This window comes from Castanea sativa, chromosome 1 (genome assembly GCF_040712315.1).
Source record: "Castanea sativa cultivar Marrone di Chiusa Pesio chromosome 1, ASM4071231v1".
NCBI classification, from domain to species: Eukaryota; Viridiplantae; Streptophyta; class Magnoliopsida; order Fagales; family Fagaceae; genus Castanea; species Castanea sativa.
The window spans coordinates 26,163,684-26,189,348 of NC_134013.1; the positions used below are offsets into that span (position 1 = coordinate 26,163,684).

General features: G+C 34.5%; 1 protein-coding gene across 5 annotated transcripts; it reads right to left on the minus strand.

The window, feature by feature from the left end:
* Positions 1-8,087: 8,087 nt before the first annotated feature.
* On the minus strand, positions 8,088-12,360 carry LOC142621580 (putative methyltransferase PMT18). 5 transcript variants are annotated; one of them, XM_075794876.1, is made up of 6 exons: positions 11,694-12,360; positions 10,070-10,776; positions 9,639-9,849; positions 9,154-9,451; positions 8,592-9,056; positions 8,088-8,496 (listed from the first exon to the last, which is right to left on the minus strand). In XM_075794876.1, the coding sequence occupies exons 2-6, from the start codon at positions 10,772-10,774 to the stop codon at positions 8,268-8,270; spliced, it is 1,908 nt and encodes a 635-aa protein (XP_075650991.1). In that variant the 5' UTR covers positions 10,775-10,776; positions 11,694-12,360; the 3' UTR covers positions 8,088-8,267. The 5 variants fall into 5 exon arrangements, with proteins under 5 accessions (XP_075650991.1, XP_075650987.1, XP_075650988.1 ...); XM_075794872.1 differs by having other exon boundaries at positions 10,070-10,782; XM_075794873.1 differs by lacking the exon at positions 11,694-12,360 and adding an exon at positions 11,400-11,599 and having other exon boundaries at positions 10,070-10,782.
* Between the last annotated feature and the right edge of the window lie 13,305 nt (positions 12,361-25,665).

The following is a 25,665-nucleotide window of genomic DNA, read 5'->3' on the forward strand; positions in this document are numbered from 1 at the left end:
TTCATATTATTTTGAAAGCAAAAACAAAAATCTTCCTACCAAATAGGCCACTACTTACCCAAACATTTTCAACGGCACCATGGTGAAACCCAAAGTCCTAGAGCCGCCAAATATTGGCCGAAAAATACCTTGATCTCACTTTTTCTTTCTCTTTCTTTGTATCGAGTTAGGGGCTTTGGTGGGATGGTGTTCTCATTTTTTTTTATTCAAATGGACCTACAACGAGTTTTTAATTTTTGTGTTTTTTTAATTAAAAAATAAATATTATATGTTAAAATCTAACCAAAATGACTCATTTTGAGGGGCTTAATAGCAGTAATAAACAACACTCTAACGAATGACCGAATTGATAAGTTTCGAAACTTAGAGCACTCAAATGAACAAATGCAAACTTCAACGACTTAAATGAATTCTAACGAAACTTAGAAAGTAAGTTTTGCTTCTTCTTTTTTTAAAGAATTTTGTTAATGGATACCCTATAAGCATTTATTGGTGAACCATTTTAAGAATATTTTTATTGGAAGAGGAAAAAAAGGTAACTAATTTTTTTACAGATTTTTATATTATCCCATAAAATTAGTATCAATATTATCTTAAAATAGTTCATCGACAAATGCCCTAAAGTCTCTATTAACCGGACCCAACTTTTAAATATACCATTGAAAATTCAGGTGGCCTAACCAATGCTATATATCAACATAAATGAAATTTTATATTTTATTTAAAGAATTTCCTTTAGTGAGGAGTTATTTTGGAATTTTTTTTCAATGCATTGAGAATTTTTGTTTCAACAAAAACCCTTCTTATAAATTTGAAGTTCTATCTTATGCCTAATTATTTAAATCTTATGTATCAATAAAACAAACAAATTGTACTTTTACAAGTAATCTATATCTATATATATTTAAAAGTTGAAGCGTAACATTTATTATTGCTACATTTTTGTTGACCAGCATCAGTAGCCACATCATCCACCTATTTTCAACAATTTCTCTCTTATTTTTTACTCTTCTTCTTTTTATTAATTTTGTACATTGTTGTCCTTCAACATTTTCTCATCATTTTTATTTTTTCATTTCTCCACTATTCTCAACCTTAATGTCACTCTTCTTCTATCATTTTCTCTTCCTTTTATTTTGGCTCTTCTTATCCTCATCCTGCTACTATAAATTTGTTACTCGCTCTCTCTCTCTCATTCTACACATTTTCCCACAGTGGTGGCTCTAGAACTTTTTTCTAGGGGGGTCAATAATGGTGGAGCCAAGAATTTGTAGGTGGGGGTAGACGAGACAAAAATTAGATGATTATTTTTTGTATATATACAACTTCCACATTATATACAATGTACAATAGTCAAAAAAATTATTAATAGTTTAAAGATCGTTAAGACAATAATCATTGGATGCATAATAAATAGAATTAAATACCTAATCATACATTTTTGTCAAATTAATAATAACTAATATTATCTATAAGTTATATCAATTAAATAAAAAAATATAGAATAAATAAGAACAATAAGTTAGTAATACATCTAGGAGTATAGATTGGATGAAACATGAAACTATGAAAAAGAATAGTAACAAGTTTTTGCTTTTGAAGTGTACGGTTTTTTAACCATTCACAAGTTCACTCTCTTCAAATTAGAGCAAGCCATAAAAGATTTCTTAGACTTTGAAATTTGTAGAGCATTTATCAAATTACTTGATCAGACATAGAGAAAAATTAAGAAAACATAGAAGGGAGAAAGAAATACAGAGAGAATGGAAAGAAACACAGATGTAGATACCTTATGCTACCAATGCCAAAGTAAGCTTGAGTCCTGGAGAGTTTTTTTTTTTTCTTCTTTTCTAAACAAATTAGCAAAAATTTGAAACATTTTTTTTCTTTCTTGTAAAATTAAATATTTTAAGAGTTGTGCTACTAACACAACAATTTTACAAAAAATTCACAACAAATCTAGGTGGGAAGTTATTGATGGTAGGTAAAACAATGATATCAATTGTGGATCCAAATAAAAACTAGTTACAACTTACCATTTAACATTTATTGTGAAAATATTGAGAAAGTGGTACTAAGAGAATCATATTCAAACTTATTTCAGCCGAGCTTAAAAAGAAAGAAATAGGATAGGGGTGTTCAAATTTTTATTGTAGGGGTCAAAACAATAAAATTTTAAAAATACCACATATATAATTTTATTTTGGGCCAGGTCAGGGGGTTCATTTGAACAAGCTAGGCTAGTCATGGCACCACCATTGTTTTCCCACACAAAAAATGTTACATCTCTCTCTCTCTCTCTCTCTCTCTCTCACACACACACACACACACATTTTTTTTGTGTGGATTTTTTTTTATTTTTTGTATTTCTACTTTAGATTGATGAATTTATGTGTTCTTTAGAACTCTACTTTGAGTTGATGCAATTTGGTTTTTTGTTTTTAAGTTATTATCTTTTTTTATTTTCTTTAATTGTTAAATGTTATCTTATTGCATATAAAGATGGTGTATAAGAATAATATAGCATGACTGAGATAATTTGGTAATTGAGTTATGACTATATCTTCTATTTTGACTCTTCTTTTTCTCATCTTATTTTCTATTTCTCTCCTGAAAAAGGGTGATTATTGTCTCACTCTCGCTCTCTATTATTTATTCTTTCTTGCAATCTACTTTAGGTTGATGAATATACAATGATTAATCATTGTATTTTTTTTTATATCACTATTTTGGGTTAATGTGATTTGGTGACATGTTTTTAAAGTTTTCCATCACAAGTGCCTATCAACTATTTGAGTAATATCAAGTTTTTTTTTATGATAAGTTTTTATTATTATGAGAATCTCTTTAATTTAAGAGAATGAGAAATTTGAATAAAATATTTAAAACTTATACAATTTAGTTGTTCAATAAAAAAAATTGAAAAATATAATGCACCATAACATAACTTAGAAAAATATGGAACACCTAAAAAAAGAATGATATCAATCAAACAAATCCAAATAATAAAATGATGGTGATATATTTTCTAAAATTGATAAAAGAAAAATAATTGCAGAAATTGTTTAATTTTTTGGAAAAACAAAACCACAAAATTTTTAAAAAAAATTATATAGTATAAAACCCTTCGCTCCACTCATTTTAGCATTTCTTAATCAGACCAGGCTGAACTAGGAACGACATAGATCAAAGGGTCGTTCATTAGCCCTACTAGTAAAGCACAGGAAAAAGAGGGATTGATTTCGACCTTGCTTTTAGTTGTAAGGCTAGCTTTTGACTTATAGGGCGCTTAGGCTTAGCTCATAATTACAAAATAATTATCTATTTCTAAGCATTATGTGGATCTGTAGCTAGTTTAAATTAAAAATTGAAATCCTTCAATCGTATATCTTTCCCATGGTATACTTCCATCTCATTGAAGTATAAAAGAATTTGACCTTATATTAAAAAAAATTGGACATACTAATAGCAGGGGAGTTTGGCACAACACCTAAATTAGAAAGTGTACTAGTATCAATACATTCCTTACAAGTTGCAACAAAGTCTGCCGATGTGGTATCTAGTTTGTTCCATATTGGGCTAAAATAGAAATGGGTGGGGGGTGGTTGTCTATCTTTCAAGAGTTGGCGACCTGTACTTTTCCCATTTGTTGTAAAAATTAAGAATTTGGCATGGCACGAGGGGCACATCTCATCTCCCTGCCCACTTCTAAGATTTGTAAACCACTTTGTTGTGTAGTTCAATTATTGACATCCATCATCAATCATGGACAACCAAACTAACTTAGGGCCTGTTTGGATTTTTTTTTTTTTGTCATCACTCATCACTCCTGACTCAATTTTTGTCGCTCATCACTCATCACTTAAAATACTACAATTTCCTTTACCACACCTATTTGGCATCATCACTCAATTATATTTTCAACCAAAAAAAACTAAAAAAACTAAAAAAACTGGGACCCACACACTGAACCAATGTCAGATGACTTTTCTCTCTCCTTTTTTTCCCCCTTTTCCCCTGCCTCTCCCCTTCGTTTTTCTTAGCTTTTCTCTTCGTTTTCCCCTATTTTCCTTTGCTTTTCTCTTCATCCATGTTAACACAACCACCACCGCAGCCGTCGCTACAACCCACCATAGCCACAGCCACAACAACAACATCAACATCAACAGAGGCGACAACCTCATAGTGCATACATTCCCATATTCACTCATCCACAACAACTCAATAATTACAGAACACAAACCCACCTACAATTCACAAAGCTGAAACTCAAAAATACAAAGAAATTCCACAACCCGATCGTGTCGATGGAGAACCCACCTACAATTCACAACAATGGAGAACCCAATAAACCCAGAAAAAACCCACACTTAAACCAGCAAGAAAACCCACCGATTCAAGACCGAAATTCAAACCGTCCTTCAACACCGAACTCAGACCGATTCAAGCAACCCACCCCTTTAGCCTTGTTTCTTGATTTTTTTTTTATGGGTTTGAGATGAGAAAGGCGAAAAGGAAGGGGAAAAAAAAGAAAAAAGAAAGAAAAAACAAACTGAGATGAGAATGGCAAAAAGGAAGAAAAAAAGGAAAGAAATACCGAACGGAAGAACAGAGAAAGAAGAAAGAAAAGTGGAGAGGAAAGAAAAGTGGAAAAGAAAAAAAAGAAAAAAAAAAAGGAGAGTTAGTCAAAAGTTGCGGCTGGTGGGTCCCTTGGTGTATGTTTAATTACGAAAATGCCATTGAAAACAGAGTTTTGGAAACTGAAAACACCTAAAATATATTTTCAATTTCCATAACTCATCACTCAAAAATCAAAGAATTGAGTTATGAGTAATGGACACAAAAACTTGAAACAAAAACCAAACAAGCTTCTCAACCGTGGGACTCACATATTTTGACTTATGAGTGATGGAAACAAAGTTATGGACGATGGAAACACAAAATCCAAACAGCCCCTTACTGTCTCCAATTCACTCATATTACATGACTACTGCAGCTGTCTTTTTTTTTTTTCATAATGAAAAAATGTCCAATTATAAATTGTATCATTTTATTTTTATTTAAAATTGAAAATTGTTAAAGATAATACAAATTTTACTGCATAAATGTTACAAACCAATGTAGGTGATTAGAGGACTTTAAATACCTAATAAATGAATGTTTGAAATGCGTTTTAATGATTGTTAACACTTCAGTTTGTACGTTCCATGTAATGGCAATTGTAGTATTTCAAGCGGGGACGGAGCCACTCTTGGAAAATGGGAGGCAATGGCTCCCCAAATAATAAAAAAATTATTAGTATATATAAGTATTAATTTTAGCAATTTTGTTCTATAAAATTACATTTTGCTCTCCTTAACAACATTTTTAATTCTTTTGAGAATAATGCTACAACCACAAACTTTTCTACAATATTTTTACAAACTATTCAAGTAGCAAATTCTTATTGGTTCGAATTTGGGCCCCACTTGCATTACTTTTTTTTTAATTTTTATCCAAAACAAACAACTTGACCCTTTAAAAAAATTATAACAAAATAATTTTTCATTACCCAGTAGTACGCATAAAAAATACTTTATAAAAAAAAATAAAAAATACCCTAAGTGGCTAAATAGCGAAGCCAGAGGGCGGAGGCACCGCATGCAGTTAGTAACAAAGGTGCCACCCCTAAATTCAAGTCCTGACTTCGTCCTTGATCTCAATCATTACTCTTTAAAATTCAATTTAATCTTGTAATTTTTAATTTGTTTATTTCAATCCCAAAACTTTCATTCGTTTACTTCTGTCCACTTCTGTTAGAGGGGTTGCCGTTAAGTGTCCCAAAACAATGTAGTTTTGGTATTTTTGAATTTCTCAAATAACATTTGTTTTATAGGACTAAAATAGACAAATCAAAAGTTGCACAACTGAATTAAATTTTAGACAAAACTAGTTACAAACCAGCGCAATACAAGAGAAAATAGAATATAATGTAAATTTGTAAGTTAAGTAGTACATGTATTATCTTATGTGTTATCTAAAAGTATTTTAATTTTATTTTTATAAGTTTTATGTAATGGAAAATATAATGTATTTTGTATTCAACAAAAATTTATAGTAATATATATAACATAATTTAAAAAGAAGAAGATTAAATCACATAATTATACATCCTCAAAAAAATTACATAATTATAATATATTTTATATAAATGGAGAAGATGATATTAATTTTTTTTAATATACCATAATTGTTTGACTAATTTGAACATATCAAAAAATAATTATAAAAAAATGTACATCCTCATTCTATGGAACACATGTAATATGTTATATTAAGTTATATTATTATATAATTATCTCATTTTAGCATTTTTTTTTTCTTTCTAAATATAAGTATAACTCCTATATTATTGAAGCTTGAATTTTAAGGTAATCTTTTGAATATTTACTATTTTTATTTTTTTTAGGGTTTATATCTTTAATTCCTAATGCCAATTTTGTTTGTATTTTTTAACCCAAAACTAAAGAATTTGGCCCAAATAGAATAAAATTTCATACTTTTTAACCCAAAAATTAAGAAAAAAAAATTGAGACAAAAACTAAAAATTAACCAACAAAAAGAATCAATTTAAGGTTCAATTAGTCCAAAATTGACTGAATTGACCAAGTGGGTCGAAGTGGACTAAATGGACTAAAGTAGACCAAATGAACTAAAGTAGACCGAATGGACCAAAGTAGATCAAAGTGGACAAAAATAGACTGAATTGAACTAAAGTAGACCAAAGTGGACCAAATTTACCGAAATGGACTAGATAGACCAAAATACTACTAACAGTATAACTAAAAAATAATTATGAATTTATTAATTATATTGTTGATGTGAAATTAACCAATCACATCACTTTGTAAATTTTTTAGTTAGTAAATGATGTCGTTTAAGTTTTCTTTTTTACTTTTAAAAATTTAAATGAAAACATTCATAAGATGCATTATATAAAAAATGTTATTGTTTGATTAATATTAATTTTAAAAAAAGCTCAAATGATTTCATGTACTAATAAATTTGGACAAAATTAATAAATTAACTCATTTATTACTAATATACTTTTGTACGAAACTGGATAGAAATGGACCGAAATGCTATGCTGATGTTGCTCAGCAAAAGTATAACAACAATAAATGCTAAATTTTAGCTTTTAGATATTATATAGAATAGAGAGTGGCAATTTAAGTAAAAAATAAATCCTAATGTAGTGAGGTATATATTGATTGTCTTTTAAAAAAAAAAAAAAATTTATAAAGAGTTTCATCCTATAGCGTCCGCTCTCAATAATATCCTTTTATCATCAGATGTATATATTTGTTGTCTCTTCTTTAATCTTGCACAAACCAGTTTTAACAAAGAGAGAAACCAACACACAATTTTATGTGGTTTGGCAGCATGCCTAATTTCACAATAGCAAGTGGCTAGTAATTTCCCAGAAATACTCCTATAATGCTCCATTTCATTCCGCTCATTACTTGCTGCTCCACCCCACTACGCCCATAAGACCCCAAGCTAGTGGGCTAGAAACAAATATGAGCCAACTCAAACAATATTTAAGTTTGTGTGTGCAGGTGCACAGGAGGACAACTTAGCTAACCTAAGTTTGGAACTGTGTATTTGCAACAGAGTGAGAGAACTGATAAGGCAAGGACTAGAGTAAGTAATCGGAGTTCCCAACAGAGGGCTAGAGTCAGTCATCAGATTCAGACATTGGGCCACCCTATATAGGTCTATGCATATTTGGAACTCTAAATTATATTCTGGACACCCATGCCTCCTCCCATTGAAACATCATAAGGCTAACGCCAGTGATCGCAGGCTCAACACCCTTTCTTTTATCTCTTGAGACCAATCTTCTCTGCATTACAACCTCTTTCCTACCCTTTGTAATTTGAATTTCCTGTAATATACTCCTATCCATCAATTCACAATAATGGGAACTTACGAGCCCATTTCATCAAAATACAGAACTGTGCATTCCTGCTAAGCTAGTCCAACCGTGCACCTGAACAAAATGACAATTATGATACAAAGAAACAATATCCAACCTGCAGACTATGTCAACAAAATTCATGATGACTAGGCAAAAACTAACCTTTCTTCCCTATTAATAGGAAAAGTATTTTGCAAAAATAAGAAAACATAATAATTCCCAAAGAAGAATAGAACTCCCAAAGCTGCAAGCCAGAGAGACAGGAGCTGCAGGGAAAAAAAAAAAGGAAAATATACTAAGCTCTGTACTAGTTTTTTTTTTGTGTAGCTTCACCGGTCCAGTAATTTTTGACAGCAACAAGAATTTTCTCGGGATTGAAGGGTCCACTTTCATGGTCCATAATTTGGCTCTTCCATCTCATCCCATCTGTTATAGCCTTAATCTTCACAAGGACCTCTACTGTATCTCTAAATATAACTGTCCCTTCTGGCCTCAAAATTCTATCCATTTCTAGCAGAATGTAGGAGATGTCACACCTTCAATAGACAAACACAAATTCAGCCACAATATAAAAAATTACCAGACCAAAGATCATTGAGCATATAGTGTGCATCTGTATCTCAAATTTTACCTGTCCTGATATATGCTGAACACGCCACCTGCATGTATGAGATCATAGGTTCTTGGATATGTTGAGAATGCCTCGCACCAATCTTGGTATGTCCCAATGAAACCTCGTTCGTAAATTACACCTAGAGTGTCCTGGTTTGAGTTGGCAGGAACCACATTCATAACCCACACAGGATACTTTACCAAGGCCGCAGCAAATCCACCAAGGTAGGCATTCATGTCCATTATATTCCTGTACCGTCCCTGTGCTAGGGGTAGGTTCCGCTTGTAATGTGTCACCCTGTCCTTCCATAGTTCATTGTCTTCTTGGAAATTTTCAGCACTAATGCCTGGAATTGAGCCAGTGCTAATTCTAGGAGGGATGGCAAAAGCGCGCTGGGGCCACTTCTCCAAAGCTCCACCAGCAACTTCATCTGAGCTGCTTGCCTCTGGTAGTGGCGTTATGCAAGTTTCCATATTTCTGTACCTTTTCAGCACAATTGATGCAAAGATAAATAGAGTCAACCAAAATAGTTTTAGTATTATCAGAACAAATGATAGCATGAAAGATGAGATGTTAGTACCAGGCAGTGTCTGGATTGTCCGATTTGCATATATGTGGTGTTTTATAAACCTTCTTTCTCTTGTTGCATTCAATGTGGTTGATGGGCTTTTGCCATATTGCAAGATCATTCTTTTCAATCACTTTCTTCCAGCAAAGGCTCTTCGCAACACCCTCAATTGCATCTTGCTCTTGTTTCAAATCTTCTTGGGTTCTTTCCCATCCTCTCCAGTATTTCTTCCAGCGGATAGGAGGGCCAGAAAGAATCCAGTAACCACCAGGCCTTAGAACTCTGTCCACTTCAATTAGATACATACCATCTGTAAAATCAAAAGATCTCAGATGAAATTTTTTTATGCCACACAGATAAATGAGGATGGTTGAAATTGATGATAGGTTGAGTTTTTTCAATTTGCCTTTTGTTAAGCATGGAGGACAATGTTTCTATCTTCCTTATTGTTTGATGTTTCAAGTTTGTGAACTAACAAAAGATACAAAAATTCTTACCAAATTTATGCCAAGGTATCAAGCAACGGGAACAGTGAGCCATATCAAAAGCCCTAGCTGGGTATGGAAGCCTCTGAGAAGCCATGATGCCAATCATAGCTGGAACTCCCCGCTCCAATGCAAACTGGACCTGTGCTTCATGTGTGTCCCTTGGTGCAAAAGACATTGCCAGGATGTCCCTCCTCAACAGGTAAGCACCCCAACTTGCTACCTTAATTCCCACAACCAAGAGGTGTAGGGGGAAAACATATTAGCAAATTGCATGTCATATATACTTGGAAATCACAAATCAAATAAAACTACAGGTAGCTTTAGGAATATTTAGAAGTCTTTGGTGAAGTCCTCATTTGCCGTCCCAAGTAATTTTAAAAACAAAATACAAAAAAAGTTTAAATGAAATATCAAGCCAGAAATGATGCTGATTTTCTTACACCACAGCCAGTATCTATGGCAGTCCTGATACTTCCACTTGTGAGAGGAATGAGTTCGTTAATGTCATCAATATACGCATCAGCTCCACGGGGGAACATGGTGCCTCCTCCAGGGAATCTGAAACGATCACCCTCGACTTGAATCCAATTTTGAACAGCCTTCTCAATGCTGAGCTCTCTATGGGGAATATTGTCGTACCAAGCATAGTCTCGGCTCTGAGGCCATTTGAAAGGGGTCTTATATTTTGGTGGAGCAGGTATCTGGCAATGGAGGAGCTCTTCCTTGGCAGGGCAATGCCGCTCTCTGTATCTCAACATGGTGCGATCAAATTTCCTTCCCCTTACAGGATCTTGGCAAGGAGTGTATTCACTATAGGACATATCACAAGGTGGGAACTTCTGGACTCCACCAGAGTTGTTGATCTCAACTTGATGATGGCTTTGAAAGTCCAATGTATTTGATGATGATGAAGGTGATGATGACAATGATGATGATGATAAAGGTACACCATTGCCTGCTGGAGGTACATCACAACCGACTCTATTGTAGGCCTCAGATCGATTGGTGGGAGCAGGAGTATTCTGCCAAGCCCCAAAAATGTAAGACAAAATGCAAAGCCCACTAACCCCTAGGATCCAAGAGAGCCGCTTCCTCTTTGCTTCCAGCTGGTGATGCTTTGGGGATCCACTGTACTCCTTAGCCATTCCTACTTCTGCAAAAAAACAAAAATCACATAAATAAATCTCAAGAGAAACTAAATACACTCGTTTCTTTCCTTTTAAAACAGAGGAGAGTCATTACTGGATAATGCTGTTTACAAATTTCTTGAAAAGTGGACATTACACACAACTTAATAATAACCATTTCCCCTTCTGAAAAATCAAAACCAAAAAAAGAAAAGAAAGGATACAACAAGTGTACGACAATCAAAGCCAACAGTTGATAAATCAAATGAACTGCAGAAACAAATGAGAAAAAAAAAATTGTAAAGGGAAGTTTTTTTAAAAAAAAATAAAAATCACAAACACTATGAAGGAAGAATACTAATGGAAGGCAGTCCCAAAAGCCACTATTTTAGGTTTTACAGAGAGACGAAAAAAAAAAAGTACCGGAAAAGAACAGCTCAAAACATGAAAAGATTAAAACTTGGAAGACAAAAACAAAATCTGAAAAAGGTGGACAGAAAATTAGAGGTATTTTTGATCCCACTCCCAACAAGGTTGCCGGTACTGTATAGGACTAGGAAATGAAAAAAAAAAAAATTAAAATCCGAAGTAAAACAAATACGGAAATGAAATTGAGTACATGGCATGGCAAGTGGCAACTCACAGTCCAAACAAACCTCCTCTCCTTCCAACAATAGAAAATCAAAAGCCAAAAAATCAGAGAAAAAGTTACTTCCTCTCCCCCCTTTCTTCCATCCACTTCATAAAGCTCTAGAAAGAAATGAACTTTGCAGAACCTTTTCTTTTGCTCTTTTTTTTTATTTTTATATTTTTGGTTATAAACCCAACAAAAATAAGTATGAAAAAAGAAGTCACTTGGATCTTCAGGGAAACACCAAACATCAAATGCAGTGTTGGATTATTTAAAAACAGTAATAAGAAAGAGACAGAAGCATACCTGAAGGTGATAATTGATATTAAATTCAGCTAAAGACTCAGAGATTCTTCTCCCAACGAAAAGTATTTACTAAGGCAGGTGAACATGGAGGTCCTTGGTATTCGAGTCTTTTTTTCTCCTTTTTCTTTTGATTTGTAGTACTAGTTGGAAACAGAATTAATTACTAATAAATATACACACATCATACGTATATGACAAAATTTGGTGTACGAGAATGACACATGAATGTAGGCTGGGACACAGGGGGGAAGGTAGAGAGAAAAAAGAGAGGCTAAAAGCTTTAGAATTAGAATAATGGATGATGGGTCACAAAAAAGAGAAGGGAACGTGCAAATACTCCGCCATTACAGAAAATGCTGATTGGTGAGGAGAACTGAAGATGCTTCTTTATGATATATATTCAAAACAAACAGTGAAAGAAAAAGGCAGAGATGGGATATTGTTTTTTTATTAGTATTTGTTGTTGTATTTTAATTTTGTTTTTAGTTTTTTAGTTTTTCTGGTATTAAGAAATGAGAACAGAAAGGACGAGCAGAGCGTGGATTTGGTCTACAGGATAAAGCGAGTGGCATCATATGAGTGTTCGAAGGAGAGTGACCAGCCTCATTTTCCTCCCCACCCTTAGCTCTTCCCTTTTCCTTTTTTCTTCTAGCTAAACATTAGAATATTGTAACTTTCCCTCCCTCTTTTTTAGGCTCGTAATAATCCAACCTGTCTAAATCTAAAAGCCACAGCGGAGTATATGTTTATAGTGCTATATATAAACATATACTCAAAAATTGGTATCAGGAAAGAACCGAAAAATGAGCTAAATATCGGTTTTAAGGTCAGATCGGGATCCAATCGATAGTCGAACCAGTGACGTCATAAATAATTTAATTATTATTTATTTAAATTATATAAATAATTAATAATTTTTTTAAAGAAGTATATAACATCTTTTTAAAGAATTAAACATAACAATATTACAAAACAATCATCCTTAATATAATAAACTTTCAACAAAACCAAATAAATAAGTTCATTAGTCATTATATTTACATCCAAATGGCAAATAACAAATAAGTTCATTACATCCAAATAGCAAATAAGTTTTAAAGTTTCAAACAAACAACTAATAAGTTTTAAAACCCAAGCCTCATTTGTTATGAAGAAAATTGAAATCAATATCATCATGTGAACCAAATGCTTCACCACTAGCTTCATTATCCTCATCCTCATCTTCTTATCTTCAATAGGAATAGGATGATTTTTATCTCTAAATCCGGGAGGACCATTATCTTCATCACCAAATGATTCCAAATTGATGTCATCATCATCCTCAAATACTTCATTGTCCATATCTATACAAATTCCAAAACCAAAGAACAATAAATGAAATAACGATTCTAATAATCATTTCTTATAAATCATAAATAGTCTAATTAAAATATGCAACTAGGCAATGAATTGTTATAAGCTAACCTCTTTGTACATGGCTAGATGACCCTTCTTCGATTGGATGAGCTCCCTCTTCATATAATGCATTCTCTATCACCTCATAATCCAGAAATGGAGGTTCCTCATCTTCCACTACCCAAAATTCAGTTTTATCAGTACTTGCATAATCAATAGGATCAAAATTGAACTTCATCCTTTTGACTCTATATCACAAGATGAACATAATGAATAATTAATAACTAAATCACTTATATTTCACAATCACAAAGAACCCACTTGACCAAATTAGTGAATCACTCATATTTTCCCACAAAAACGTTGAAACAAAGAGATTATATAATATATATACCTTTCTTTCAATCGGTAGTTATAATGAACATACACAAGATCATTAAGTCGCTATGTATTTGTTCAAAAACACTCCAATTCCGCTCACATCCTGAAGAGGCAGCTGTTTGGCTAAGGATCCGAATTGCAAATTTTTGCGAGGTTGGAGCACAAGATCCAAACAACTTCCACCACTCATCTAAGTTCCATATACAACACAAAACAAAGATAAAATGAATCAATAAACATACTTATCCCAAAAATATAAAAAAGAGTTATGATCTTTAAAACATATTTTCATTTTATTATTAGCTAAAGTAAACAATATCTTACCCGGCTAAGATGTCTTAGCTAATTCCTGAGCAAGTTGGGTTCCAAAAGTTTGTTCACGCTCTCAAAATAGCCTTAATTCCTCCACCAACTTCAATCGGTCAACTGAAACTTTTGATTCAATAACATCTGTCACAACAGATTATGTCTCTAGCCTCTTATTAAGAGTAGATGAGTCATATTGGAATGCAGGATTCAACCAATAAGCAGCAACATGAATATCTCTATAGAATTGATTATACCAACGATCCTTGATAATATTAACATAAGGCTCCCATAGTCTCTTCTTGTCCTTGAATTTTTTTTTGATTCCATTAATTACTCTATACATGCCATCATATACATAACCCATAGCTGGTTTTTCATCAGAATTAACAATGCGTAATAAACAAATCAATGGTGACATAATATGCACAATTACATGACAATCATTCCAAAATTGATTGTCAAGAATGATTTTCACCACTGCCTTTGCTTTCTTATCTTTTGCATATCTTGATTCAACATAAAATTTGCTAGTCACCAATGCTTGTAAGTCATGCTTATATTCCTTAAGGCTCCCTAAGGCAATGAAAGTAGTAGCAAACCTAGTTGGCCCTAGACGCACAATTTCTGTCCAATTTTTTCTAGTCCTCAACCAAGCTTGCAAAACCACATGATTATAAATGAACACTGTGATCTTGGATGCACGCTTTGCAAGTTTAGCTACATAATCTATCTTTCCAATCTCCTTAAAAATTAGGTTTAGGCAATGTGTTGCACAAGGTGACCAACTAATGTCTTATATTTTCCACACAAAATTCTTCCAGCAGCTACAAAATTTGCAGCATTGTCAGTGACCAAATGTACTATATTTGTAGGACCAACCCAATTAACAATTTCATCAAACAAGTTACTCAAATTAATAGCATCCTTAACCAAGTCAGAAGCATCAACAGAACGTATAAAAACAATTCCTTTAGGACAATAGACAAGGAAATTAATCAATGTTCTATGCCTAGTATCAGTCCACCCATCAGCCATTATTGTACAACCAGTGTCAGCCCAATATGAACGATGAGAATCAACAATCAATTGGACTTCTCTTTTTGCTTCTCTCAACAAAGGTACTCGAAGGGCATGATAATTTGGGCCTTTATATCTAGGACCATAAGAAGCTACAACATTGAGTATAGGTTGATAATAACTAGAATTCACAGCATTAATTGGAATGCAAGCATCATACATCCATCTTGCCATAGCCATATCAACCCTCAAATTCTTTTCTTTGCCAACAAGAACACTTTTAATAGAAGGTTGAGCTCCTAGTGTTGTTCTAGGAGCGAAGTAATTACCAATGTCACCAACCTTTCTCTTGCCAATATTGGATCTTGGTGGAAAATTACTAGGAGCACCACTTCTATTTCTCCTACCTAACCCCCTAACTCTAAGAGTAATTTCTTGGACATCTTCAAATTCTAGTGAGTCCTCTAATGGCGAATAATTAGATGCTTCTTAGATCTTGGTGAAAAATTACTAGGAGCACCACTTCTATTTCCCCTACCTAACCCCCTAACTCTAAGAGTAATTTCTTGGACATCTTCAAATTCTGGTGAGTCCTCTAATGGCGAATAATTAGATGCTTCTTGATCCTTTTTTGTTTGTTCTTTAGATTTAGCAATTTCCTTCAAATTCTCAACCATTTGAAACCTAACATCATAAGGTACACCCATACATGCAGCCACATCACCTTTAATTCCAGTTAGATGTCTTTTCATCCTATTGATGCCCCCTTCTTTATAACTTTTCCCACAATGTATACATTTATAACTACTTTTTTCGTCTTTCAACTTTTCAGTTACATGATCCCATGCGGGATCACATTTCGCTCTCACAGATGAAGAATTAGCATTAGACCCGGTTGTAGAAGCATGTTCATTAGATGGTACAGAGATGGACTCCATTTCACTCAACAATTTCAGACTGGCAACAACTATTTTATCAACAAATAAATTCATCAACACAACATAGTGACATACACAAACAATTGTATAATACTGTAAACAATATTTCACAAACAATAATGCTCTGTAAATCAAATCTACAACATACACAAAATCCACAACATGTATTTTACAATGCTTTGTAAATCAAATCCACAACATACTCTGTAAGTGTAAACTAATAATTGAAAGATAGAAGTTACCACTTATCAGGAAGTCACAGAATAGAGAACCAGAGAACCTAAGATGAAGCCAAGAACATGAATGGAGAATCTGAGATGAAGCCGAGAGAAATGAAAAAAAAATGATCAAAGAAAATGATCAAAAGCAAAATCAAAAGAAAAGAATGTTACCTGACGAAGCTGAGAAACGGAGAGCAAAGCACTTCAGAGAAAAAAAAAACCCAGCACTTTAGACTTCAGAGTCCACGATCACAAGTCACAACCATAAATTGCAACATTTGTCTCTAAGGTCCAGAAATTTCTCCTGCAAACGAGAATTGAAGCATGGAAATGAGAAATTTAAGTGAAAAAAGAAAAGAAAAATGAAAAGAAAGAAAGGGAAATTGAAATGATAAAAAAGAAAGGGAAAAATCAAAAATGAAATTGAACCATACCATTTTTAGTTTCAATCAGGCAAAGAGGAGATCGTGGGCGTGGCGCCGACGCCATTATGCTTGAGGGCGTGATGGTGGGCGTGGTGGCGTGCGTGAAGGCAGAGAGAGTGAACAGAGTGGGCGAGGCAGAGAGGCGAGGCAGAGTGGGCGAGGGTGTGAGGCGTGCCACGTGAGGGAGTGAGGGGTGAAGGAGCGAGGGAGTAAGGCGCGAGGGAGTGAGGGGCTGAGGCCGTGAGGTCGTGAGGGAGAGCCGAGAGTGTGAGGCAGGGAGTATGAGAGAGCTTGAAGAGGCTGGAGGCGTGAGGACTGAGGAGAGAACTAGAGAAGTGAGTGGAGGGCTGATCATAAGTTTTATGATTTAGGGTTAATTTTGAGGGCAAAACAGCACAGTTTAGGCAGATGACCGATTCTTGGTTCAACCGGCCGATTTTATGGTTCTTCTAGTTGAATCGGCCGGTCTGCACTGTTTAGCATTTTTTACCTTATTTTCAGTTTTAAAGCATAACCGGACCGAATTTAAGGCCGGTTCCCGGTTGAACCGGTCAGACCGGCCAGTCCGGTCCGGTTTTTAAAACTAAGTATAGCACTGATTATTACACATAGCGGGTGTACGGGGTCTATTAAGGATGCATTTGGGATATCTTATATTGAGCCAGTTCTTTTATTATTTAGCTTATTTTTACTACTATTTATGGGTTTTATTGTATTTTTTTATATTATTCATAAGTCTCACTATATTATTTAAGCTAACTTTTAGTTTTATCTACAATTTTTCAACTAAATAAATTTTTCTCAAATGACCTATAAATTACCTGAAACTGTATGTTCAAAACACGAACTCAATTTTTCCTCCGAAAAAAAAAACATGATTCAATTTAATTGTGAGGATATTCACAATTTCATAATTATGACCAAAATCATGTTTTAAATACATTTTTTTTGGAACTATTTTAAATACATTTTCAAAGTTAAGTATATAGATATGCGTGCAACAAATAAATAATCTATCTATATTTTCAAGTACTTTTTAACATTGGACTGAATATCTGTAAAGTGAAAAGTTTATTTGTTTATTGGTTCAAAATTAACATAAATACAATTGAATCGAAAGTATTATAAATTTGCATATAAATAAATTAGACTCATCATAATCTGTTTACACGTGCATTAATATTTTTTATTTTTTATTTATTTTTTTAGTTTAGTGTTATAATGTTTAAAAGTGATATATAAATAACCATATGTATTTTTTTTTTATAAGAGGTAAGGTATTTATGAGATTTAAAAAAAAAAGAAAAAGATATACGTTAGTGTGGATGAATGAGGATTTGTGATAACGGTATAGAATTTGGATAACAAAGAATTTTGGAACGTTTTAAAGAATTTAAAATATATATATATATATATATATATATATATATATATATATAGAGAGAGAGAGAGAGAGAGAGAGAGAGAGAGAGATAAATTTCGAAATAAAAATGAGTAGTATAGAAATACAAATAGATAACAAATACAAATAGAAATCAGACATTTGAATACAAAGAGGTAGTGAGAATAACGGTTTTTTTTTCCCTTTTGTACGTGAGATTGTATTACTCTTTTAACATTTTTTGGAAGAAGTAATCTTGTATTTTTTTTGTATAAAAATAAGTGAAGTATTTGAATTTAAATAGATACAAAAATATATATGAATCAGACATTTGAATACAAATAGATGGTGAGAATAACATTTTTTTTCTTTTCTTTTCCTTTTGTACATGAGATAGTATTGCTGTTGTAAGGACTCAAATTGACCCAAAGCCCAAAGGGTATGAACAATGGCCCAACAAGCCCACAACAATAGATTTGATAGAGAGTGAGTTTAATAAATGAAGACTTAATGAGTTAAACATGAATCACAATGAGTTGGTCTAGTATTGGAGTAATTGTGAAGTACAATTTGAAGAGAAATGCACTCCTCATTCAAATTCGAGGAAGGTTTGCTCTTATATATATATATATATATATATATCTCAGAATTCTACAAATATTCAGAGTCCTTAGTTACACATAGTTCCTTTTCTTTTTTAGATCCTCCACTTTGTAATGGAATCCTTTCTTTTTTATACTCCTTCTCCTTCTCTCATCTTAGCCTTCCACTTATTAATTAAATAACTAATCTTCTTGATATTTGTCCCACCAGAACCTTCTTGAAGTCTTTGTGGATAGCTGTAAGGCTATAAGTCACTGTTTAGGCATTAACTCCACATTAATGTGATCAATTGGTTAGGTGTAGAGTATTCAATGTGGTGGTAGCAGCTTTCTTCCCAGATACCTCTCAATTCTCTATTGACTCACCTCTCTGAAGCTTATCCTCCCAAGTACGGTGGCCCTTTACCCAGTATTGGTTAGGTGGTTGGATCTTAGACTTCTATTATGTTTTCCTAGGAAGTTTGGCTCCTCGAACTACATCACCTACTGGTTATTACTAGCCCTCGTTCTCGGCTTAATAACCTACTTACCCTCATTAACACTTCGCTGTCCTCGGGCTTTTTGGCATCCTCGGGTGTGGCTCAGTGCCCAATATCCTTATCCGAGCCTTTTATCCTCACAATAGCCCCTCGAAACTCTGCTCTTTCTTTCCTCTGAGAAAAATGGAGTTTCGATTTTATATTACTGTACTTCCCACGCTTAAGACATTTCCTCACGTGTGAGTGTCTTTTCACCTGCAATGAGCACGTTCCTAACGTTTCGGCATCTGAGACTTTTCGACAATTACTTCACACGACGCCCTGTCCCCCACGTTCTACGGTGTGATGAAAATCTTACGGTAGAGGTTTTCCATAGGGATTCAAGCGGGAACTTTCCCACTCCCTCTCTCGCCTTATATAAAACGCTCAAAGAACCTAGATCTCCCATTTTTTTAATCTTTAACTCTCAAGAAACAGTTCGAAGTGCTCTTTTTCTGTACTTTTGTAAGTAACCTTTAGCTCACCTATTGATTACTAGGACCTTTTCTTCCTCGGCCTTTTAATTTTCACTTTACTCTTCTAACACCTTTTACTCACTTCCAAAAATGGGTAGATTTGCTAGTTTAGTAGATACCCGCAAGAGCATAGAAAATTTTAAGGCCCAATATAACATACCGTCTGGGGTTTCTATTCGACATTGCCTTCATGGGGAATGGCATGCTTTAAGATCAAAGGAAGAAGTGGTGATCCCTATGATTGCTTTTATAGAGGGAGGGATGAGGATCCCTATGGGTAGAGTAACTAGGGATTTCTTGATTGCCCACAGACTTTGCCCGACCTAGTGTTCCCCAAATGTATTTAGGATACTAGGTAGTGTAGACTCCCTTAATGAAAAGATGGGTGTAAACCTCACCCATCACGATGTTAACTGAGTGTATAACTGCCAGCTCCTTAAGAGTAAGGGATACTACCTTAAAACTAGGGTCCATGAAGTCAGACTCATCTCGTGTCTTCCCGAATCTAACAAGGGCATGGACCAAGATTTTTTGATTATCTCAGGGGAATGGCATAATGGACTTCATTGTCCAACACAAGAGGGGAAACCAAGTGGAGTACCTAGGTTTAGGTTCCCTGTTTTAACCATGAACATTTTAAGCTCATAGTCTCTTATTTCTCCTATTGTGATTTGAAAACTGATTTTTTTTGTTAACAAACTTCTTTTCTAACGATACTTCTATTTTTGGGACTTTTGCATATAAAAACTTCACAACCCCTAAGTTCAATTTCGTCAACATCATCTTGCAGTTGATGGGTTCCAACCTTATCCTTATCAGTAAAACTCAAAATTGGTTGGGCTTGCATCTTAATTCACTTAATCATAGAAGCTGGATCCTCGGCGTGTGAATTTAACACAGACATCACCTCGGATCGATGCATGCTCATTCAACCTGGGGTTGCCAGAATTACATTAATTTTTCCCAAGGATGGTCTTAGAGAGTTTTCTTGTTGAGGAACTAGCCCGGCCTGGCCTCTTTGTGCAAATGATTGGAATAAAAATTGCTTCAACTTTTCGACCTTAACCAACTGCTCAAGATAATCTCGCAAAGTTCTGCAATCTTCCATAGTATGCCTACGGTCCTAATGACACTGGCAGTACAAACCTTGATTGCGCCTGGAAGGATCCTTTCCCATTTTATTTGGCCACTTAAAGCACAATTCGTTTTTTATCTTATTAAGTATTTGGTGCACAAGTTCCCAAAAAACTGTGTTAACTACTTGTGTAGTGGAATATCCTCCAGGCCCTGAAAAGTCCCTCTTGGTTTTGTTGTTATTATACCTCTTTGACCTAAAATCCCTTCAATTAGGAGGGATCACCTTGGCCTTCCCCTTCCCCTGCAGTTGATCTTCCTCGACCTGCTTGTATTCATCAATTTGATCCATCAATTGACGCATGCTGCCCGCAGGATTCCTGGTCAAGAATTTCCTCAACTCATTCTCAGTGGGGAGTCTGACCTTAAATGTCCTTACGGTCACATCCTCAAAATCTCTATCTATCTCATTGAACATCTCCCAATACTTATCAGAATATATTTTCAAAGTTTCCCCCTCCCTTATCGCCATTGATAACAGAGGATTCAAGGGACGAGGAACCGTACTGCATGTAACAAATCGAGCCCCAAAGGCCCTAGTAAGTTCTTGAAAGGAGCTGATAGAGCCCTTTTCCAACTCATCAAACCATCTCATTACCATAGGCCCTAAACTTGATGGAAATTACCTTGCACATCAGGGCCTCATTCCTTGAATGGACAACCATCCTTTGATTAAAGTAGCTAACATGCTCCACCGGGTCCATCCTACCATTATACATGGTAAAAGTTGGCTGTGTGAATTGGTGAGGAAGTTTTGTCCTCTCAATCCTTCGTGTAAACGGTGACTTCGTGATTTGGTGCAAAGCCTTGCTCAAAGCATCATTTCCTAAGCCCCTACGGGTCGGGCTTTTACTCATTTTCCTATAATGACGCTCCTCCTTATCAGAAAAAGACTCATTAGGAGGAGTTCTTGATCTTGGTCTACGACTGTTATCATCATCGAATTGGGACCCTAAGCTCAAAGGAGACTCTCTCCTTTGCTTGGGCATAATTTCCTACGCAAGTGATCTATCTCTAGTTGCAAGTTCCTAGTATCTTCTCCATGTGAAACATGACTCCCAGTTCTAGAATGACTCCTACTGGTGTGAGTAGTGTGCACACTTACTTCACGGTCTCTCCTTCATTCCGGATTAAGGAAGTGGTCCTGACGTTGAGATCCCACTGATTCTTCTCGATTTGGCCTTGAACCCACCATGATTGAACAAGCTCAGTAGTGTTCTCACTTTCCCACAAAGGCCCCTAAATGAAAAAAGTTCCCATAATACCATACTTTCATAACAATCTAAAATAAATTGTATTTAATACTATGGGGGTTTAGCCCAATGGGATGAAAATCTTTGGGCTTGGGTCAAAATTAATTTGTAGGTAAATGGGAAAGTGGCTCACAATATTTTATTTTTTGGGAAAGAAACACTAGCGAACATGAGGATAAAGTTCCAACCCTTACTCCTTTGAATCTCTCTCTTTTTATACTCTCCTGTTAATGGGTTGGTAATAATAGGAATATTCCATCTCTATATAGGCCCTACCATTTGCTAGATCTAAGTGACCTTTTAAGTATAGGTTACTGTTCCAACATGTCAAAAATCATACCAAGGAGTGGGTCCCCTTAGCTCTGTCGCTATGATGATTCCCTTGTAACTTGAACCATGCATCAAGGCCTGTGCTTGGATGGTGGACTCCCCCAAGATACTATTTCTCTTCCTCAAGGAATAAGGGCGACCTATTAGGATCCTGACATAGTTTACTGATGTTGAAAGCTTACTAGTCTAATTACTAGAATGAGTTAAGACCCCTAAATTTTAAATTATGGCTTGATTAGTTGTAATCTACTCTAAACAATGCGAAATAAGAGAGATAAACGCATAATCAACTAGGACTACCAACTAGTGCATGGATAAACATAATTAAACAATTAAGTAAAAGAACAAGTAGTAAGGGAAGAAGAGAGCAAACACAAGATAACACCTAGTGTGTTATCGAAGAGGAAAACCAGAGAACCCGACCGAAAAACATTTTTGCGGCGTTATAAGCCGAAATGATCTACTAGCAAATTAGTTGGAGTACATGAATACAAAAAGACCCTCCAAACCTAATCTACCCAATGTACTTGAGCCTTCCAAGCTCCAGCTTCCAACGGGCTTGTCTGAATCTTGTCTTTGCTAGCTTCCCGGATCTCGTACTTAACACTAGTTGCTCCTACCAAAGATTGACATGAACCAAATGCTTCTCAAATGCTCCAAATCAACTCTCTAGACTCATAATGGGTGTGGATTGTGTTTGGCTAAGTTCCTCTCATGGGACATGGAAATTGAGATAGAAGAGAATGAAGAAAACTAAAAGAAATGTGTAAATGATTGATGGACGACAATCTCTAACTCTCTAATGGATTTATAGGGTTTTCTCTTTGAAACTCTCATTACAATTTCATGGGCAATGTAGGTTTTTATAGTGAGGGTAAAGATAGAAATGTAACACACATGATTTCCAATTGTCAATAAGTTCCGTGAATTAGTCGTGAGTTGGCCGAGCCACGAGCTAGTCACAAAGTACTTATGACACAACAATCGTTTGAACTTCCATCATGTGCTCCTCACATGGCCTTTCGCAGGTTGCAACAGTCACGAGCAAGTCTCGAAATCCCATGTTCTTCACAATTCTTTACCAAACTAAACACTAAACCCACAAACATAAGGTAAATGGTTGAATAAAATACAATCAAATTTGACACATAATTAATTCCAACATAAATAGAATTGAAAGTCACAACTTTACATACGTAATGAGCCAGTTCAGGCCTTTCACATGTGGATTGGACTATAGATTTATGGGCCTCGGCCTAGATTCGATATGGGCCGAACTTTGTCAACCCACAAATACTAATTGATTTTTTTGGGACAAGAATAGGGTATGGCATTTGAACAAATTTCCAACTAGAGGACGTTCATGTCACTAAGAAGTTTCACTTGTCTTATTTAGCTCATTATCAGTCAATTAGGGGTAAGCATGAAGCCATGAAACCGATCCCATTGTTGAATTTGGTCTAACCCACAACTTCTTCATTGATTTTGTTGGCATTATCGTTCAGTATTGAATTTCAATAGTGATAAAGCACGAATTTTCCTCGTCAATACGTTCCTCGTCGATGTTGATGGCAGCCCTGATTTCCTGTTGAGAACAAAAAGAGTAGATATGAAAGACACCGGGTTGGTGCCAGCCAATGGCCCTTTGATGCTTAAGTTAGATAATCTCTCTTTAGGAATCTATAGCATGTATTGCAGTATGATGTGTGTGAGAGTACTTACTTGAACTAGATGGTTTTACATAGCCAACACATGAGTTAACGTATTTGTACATTGATCTCCTCTAGGCGTTGCACTTGAGTAGATTCATTAATGGCAATGAAGTCTCTCCTTAAATGGGTGTTTGTAATGCTTGGGAGGCGACTCATGAAAACGAGAAATTATATAGTTCTTATGGTGGACCATGTCATTTGTCCACCATTTTATTAAAAGACTTTTACTTGTTTAAAATTGCTGAATCAATAATTAGTTTTTGTTTTAAAAAATGTTTTGACTCAGTAATTTTAAACAAGTGGAAGTCTTTTAGTAGAATGGTGGACCACATCACTTGTCCACCATAAAAACGTTATAATTTGTCCATGAAGACCCTTGTAACAGTCTTGTTGTCGTTATTTATTGTTAGCTGGATTGGCAGAGTTATGCCTAACTTTAATGTACTTATGGTCATCCATTTAAATGGACGATCATTTGATCACTACTCGTCAAACAACATGAAACTTAACCCTTGTTAAGACATATTAGGAGGAGTGGGTCCATAGCTAATACAACTGACAAAAAACACACCGTTTATCATGGGTGGTCCTCATCAATACATGGTGAATCTTATAGTCATCATTGTGGAAGGCTATTTTGGTGTTCATGAGGCTAAGATTTGGCGAGTTAGAGGTCAAATATTTACCAAAAAATTGAGATCTTGTTGTGAGAGGAGTAGAGAACAACATCTCTTCCCCTCCCCTCCCCTCCCTTGCCATTAGCCATTACTCATTGTCATGAATGTGCCACACTCGTGAAAGCGTCTGAATTTGACGTACTATTGGAGGATGCTAGTTGCTTGAATACTGAGTGTCAACGATCGATATCATGTTCTTACTTCTTACTTTCTAAACCCGAAATTGTTGGGTTAGCTGGCAAATTGAACAAAAATTCACTTGACTTGACATGTGATCACCATGATGCCAATATGAGGGAGGAAAGAGATGCTCATCTTGAATTTATGAGAAAAGTTGTGGAATTCGTTCAAACATAACTAACTTTGGCCGGGTGTAATTTATTAATTAATATGAGTTGTCAATTTAATTCTAAGAGTAATTTTTTTTTTCTTAATCTTTGAGATTTTTACTTAAAATTTTTGTCATGTATTTTTTATTTCTAGTAAAAAATTTGATAATATAATGAATCACCTAATGCTATTAACCTTCACAATTAAAAAATGGATTTACTTAATATCCATTTTTAATTGTAAAAGTTAAAGTGTACCGTAAAGAAAAAAATGTTTTGATGATGACTTGCTGATAAGTGATACTTCTCTTTTCTTTTTTGATACAAAGTTTATGATATTACTATTCATTTAAAAAAATTATGATCTTACCAATCTCATTTTATCAACTTTGACAACCTAGCTGTCCAATTAATGAATTAGAAAAATTTTAAGGGTTATTACTTGTTAAGAAATGATATGTTCACAACAAATTCTAAGTGACTGGTTGTTATTAATTGTTATTGTTGGGGCAAAAAAGTAATCTTGGTGTTAGGTTCAAATTTGAACCAATAACAACTAACCACCTATGATTTGTTGTGAAAATATTGTGGACGTAGCACCTCTCTTACTTATTAGTGCCCTTTGTGAGTGTAATCTCATGACTCATCATATATATAAATATATATATATATATATATATATATATATTATTTATTTAAAGCTAAAGTTTGATAATAAAAAAACTCAGTTAAAATCCAAATTGGATTTCAATTGAAGTCTAATTTTGCGCTACATCACCCATTTAAGTTTTTAATTTTTGTATTAAGTGAGTTAATTCAGTACAAAATATGAAGAGTCCAATATAAATGAACCATAAGAAACCTAATCATATAT